The 4,082-nt window shown below is 36.7% G+C and overlaps 1 protein-coding gene across 1 annotated transcript in view; it reads left to right on the forward strand.

Moving 5' to 3' along the window:
* CASK (calcium/calmodulin dependent serine protein kinase) overlaps positions 1-4,082 on the forward strand; it is a gene marked incomplete at its 3' end in the record, with an annotated part of 276,912 nt that overhangs the window by 74,107 nt on the left and 198,723 nt on the right. Inside the window, exon 3 of the mRNA XM_077768526.1 lies at positions 3,312-3,389. Coding sequence (XP_077624652.1) covers positions 3,312-3,389 — 78 coding nt within the window. The remainder of the gene's footprint in view (positions 1-3,311; positions 3,390-4,082) is intronic.

The following is a 4,082-nucleotide window of genomic DNA, read 5'->3' on the forward strand; positions in this document are numbered from 1 at the left end:
AAGTAGTCTAGGGCAAAAAAAAAAACAAAACCCAATTATCAATATTTGGAACCAATATGAAGAAAACCTTAAAACTGTGACTTACAGACATGAAAGGAAATCCACAACATATCATGTTCATAGATGAGAATATGAGAAAAAAATCTTAATTTCTAATAATTTATCTATAAATATAATACTATCTCAGGCAAAATATTGAAAATTTTTAACATTGGATGAACTAATTTTAACGTTTAGCTGGAAGAAAAAATTCATAAGAAAATGTTGGCAAAGAATAATAATGAAATGACTTATTTTTCCAAATATTAAAATACACTACACTATTAGAGGGCTGCCTGGCTGCCTCAGTCAGTAGAACATGCAACTCTTGATCTCAGAGTCATAAGTTTAAGCCCCATGTTGGGTGTGGAGCTTAAAAAATAAAATATAAATTAAAATGTTGAAAAACTCTATTACAATATTAAAAATGGTGTGGTACCAGATACAAGAATAGACAGGTCAGTGGGAAAGCCTAGAAACCTGAAAATAACCTGTGTATGTGCGTGTGCAGAGACTGTCATTTCAAATACTAGTATTTCAGATATGACCCAAAAAATGTGTCGATTCATGCTGCTAAGTACATTACAAGGCAGTAATTTCCAGTTGTTTCTCACTGACTGGTTCCCTTGTTAGGCATTGACCTCTCACCACTTGACTACTTTCTCCTACCCCTCAGACTCTTTTTTTTCCCTTCTTCCAGGTCCCTCCAAAAAATCTTCCTCCAGCTCTCAGGAGAGCTCCCAGATTCTTATTGCTTGGCGATGCAGTCAATTTAGCTCTCCTTTGCCTAACTCCTCTCTCAGCTGAATAGTGCTCATCCTCACATCTCACAATTAAACCAGAAACCGCCTAAACAGAACTGCAGTTCCCTCACTGGGAGGGGTCCCTTAGTTCTCCTAGATCAAGCAACCAGCTTAATTGCAGCCCACTTTAGAAATAGTTTTTTTTTCCTCCCCGTAATACAAAGAAATGAAAAATATTCAGCCTCTCTAGTAATCAAGGAAATACAAATTAAAGCAATCATGACTGACTTCTTTCCCTCCTATCTGACTGGCAAAGATCAAAAAGGTATAGTCAGCCTAGTGGAGGCAATGTAGAGGAAAGGACACTTTCGCAATTAGGGCAGTATAGCATATTAAATTTTTTCAGGAGTATATCAAAAGCATTATTGTATATGCTCCTTGACCTTTAGGACAAGTGCAATTCTGCTTATAAGACCTTTACTCTAGCAGAATATTTTGACTGTTCAAACATGTGACCATGTTCATTCGGGCTTTATTTCTGATGGTGGAAAATGGTCATTACCATACTTCAGAGTAGACTTCCCCATCACAAAGATTATTTTATACAGAAGAATTCTATTTGACATTGGAAAATGTTCATCAGCTGTGAATTGGAAACTAGGCAAATGTTGTAAAGCCTTGTATAAATGTGAAAGTATTCTCATTTATATAAAACTACACCAAGATTTAGATAATATAGTCAATTATTCATTAAATATTTACCGTGTGCTCAGTCTTCTGCTGGGTATTAGGTGGGAGTATGTTGAAAGTATAAAACATACTTGTTCTTGGGGCGCCCACGTGGCTCAGTTGGATAAGTGTCTGACTTTGGCTCAGGTCATGATCTTGCAGTCTGTGAGTTCTAGCCCTGCATCAGGCTCTGAGCTGTCATGAGCCCAGCATAGGGTTCTGTGCTCATAGCTCAGAGCCTGGAGCCTGCTTCAGATTCTGTGTCTCCCTCTCTCTCTGCCCCTCCCCTGCTCATGCTCNAAAAAAAAACAAAACAAAACAAAACAAAAAACATGTTCCTTAGGGCTTTACACATCTTATTGAACTGTTGAGCTTGAATATGTGCATTTGTTCCTTGCACACCCAGCAGGTGTAGCTGTAGGTAATGGGAGCAGTGAATATAGAAACAAATTTGAATCCTGTCTCTGTAACCTTCTTGTCTACTCAGACAAATAATTTGAGAATGAGAAGGATGCTGACTTTGTGGGGTGATTGTAAGAATGGAGATATAACAAGAAGCGTTTCCCATGATTCTTGGTGAATCATAATATAAGTAATGATAATTCATTATTATTAATACCTACTTAGTAATTATTAGTAATAGTAGTGAATAGTTTCTTTAGTTTCCCTTTTAGAAGTCTCTGTTCTTCAGTGTAATACTTGCAGCAGCTACACTGGAGTCTCCGCTACTTGAATAAGTGAAGGAATGAAATACTGGATTTGAAAACACTTTGTATGCTTTGAAAGCATTATGAAAATGTCAGCTATTAATATTTGAATAATTTTATTACTAGATATAATCTGGCAAAAGTTACATGTGTATGTATGTAAATGCTAAATGTATGTAAGTGCTAAGTGTTAGGATATAGGCATATAGGATTGTTATAGAACTTAAGCAAATGAAAGCCTTGATGTGACTGGTATTTCACCGAGGGGGCTTTCTGGGAAAGGTGTGATTGGAATTGGGCCTTGGATTAAGGTAGGTTTTGAATATGAGGAACAATATATTCAGAAGCATGTGACAAAAAAAAGAAGACTATATGTTCAGGGAATAGTAATTAAGACTAGCCTGCCTAGAGAGTGAGGGATTCTTGAGGAGCCATTGGATAGGACAGGTAGAAGAGGCAAGGTGTGGCCGACACAAGAGACCTTACTGATCTGAAAAAGAAGAACCATTTTAAGTTGGGGGCAAAAGAATCACATTCTGTCACCAACACATCAGTGTGTTAGAATATGTTTGTAGCAACTGACTTTGGTAATGGAGTGTGAGCAAAAGAAATTATGAATTAGAGGTTTTCCTTCTACAGTTTATAGTTTGAATGCCCATTTAGTGGTGATAACTACAGCTAAATATTTCAGAATCCTTGTCAGAGTCTTAAAATATCATGTGACATGACTACATACAGATAATTTTGGAACTTGACTCAAAAAATATGCCCATAATCCCCAGCATTGCCCTTTTCTGAGGCTTCTTGTTGTGATAACCTAAAGGGAATTTATGGTCCATTTTCTACACCTTATGTTATTTGATGCCACCATTTGCTTGTTCTTTGTATTTCTTACCATGTGGATTTTCAGTGTTAAGATGGTTGTAATATCCTTTATAATTTGTGTATCTTTCTTTGAAGGAAAAGAGATTTAAATAACTTATTAGAATCATTAGCTGTAGAGAGCTAGATAACTTAGTTACAATGTATTCATTTTCAGTATTTTCTTCCTGGAGTTTCCTCTTAAATATTTTTTTCTCACATTTCTTTACAGTATGGATGGCGCAGATCTGTGTTTTGAAATCGTAAAGCGCGCTGACGCTGGCTTTGTATACAGTGAAGCTGTAGCCAGGTATGTAATTTGTATTGACTCAGAGGTCAAGGTGGAAATAAAAGAAGGAAATGACAGAGAAATCACATGAAGTGACCTGCTTTTTGAACTGATGTTGAGCAGACTGTCACTCTTTCCTACAAGGATCATGTCTGTTTTAGTGTGTGGTAGTGGAGCCGACTAGTGACTGGAAATGCAAAATACTAAATTTATTAACATGAGTGTACAGCTTAACCTAGTACTGTTGCCTTTCCCATTTGTGATGACTTTTATTCAAGAAGGGATTTTGTAGCTCAAGAACTATGAAGAATCAAATTTGGGGGTTTTGTGTGTGTGTGTGTTTAATCTTTGTTTTGGGCAGATGAGCCTTCTTAGTTCTTCATTTTACCTTTTAGTGATAGCACATTGTTATGACCAGTTAATCTGATGAAATGCACAGAACAGTAGAAGGAGTAGAAATAATAGCACAGTTTTCCTGCCAAATATATGTGCTTCAGGCCAGTGTGTGATCTCCCAAGTAAATGGTGGCTATTGTTTTAAGTCAAGTTGTTATAAAGAACTAATGACTCAAAATAAGGAGTAAAGTTGAAAAATCACGGGAACCATGCACCAGGCCACTTGCTTACAGATTTGGAGCAATACAGCTTTCTGCTTTGGTGTCATTCAGTCACATCATAAATGCCCACTTCAGTGGTTTGACTTTTTACTACATGC

Source organism: Crocuta crocuta, unplaced genomic scaffold (assembly GCF_008692635.1).
Source record: "Crocuta crocuta isolate KB4526 unplaced genomic scaffold, BGI_CrCroc_1.0 scaffold467, whole genome shotgun sequence".
Lineage (NCBI taxonomy): Eukaryota > Metazoa > Chordata > Mammalia > Carnivora > Hyaenidae > Crocuta > Crocuta crocuta.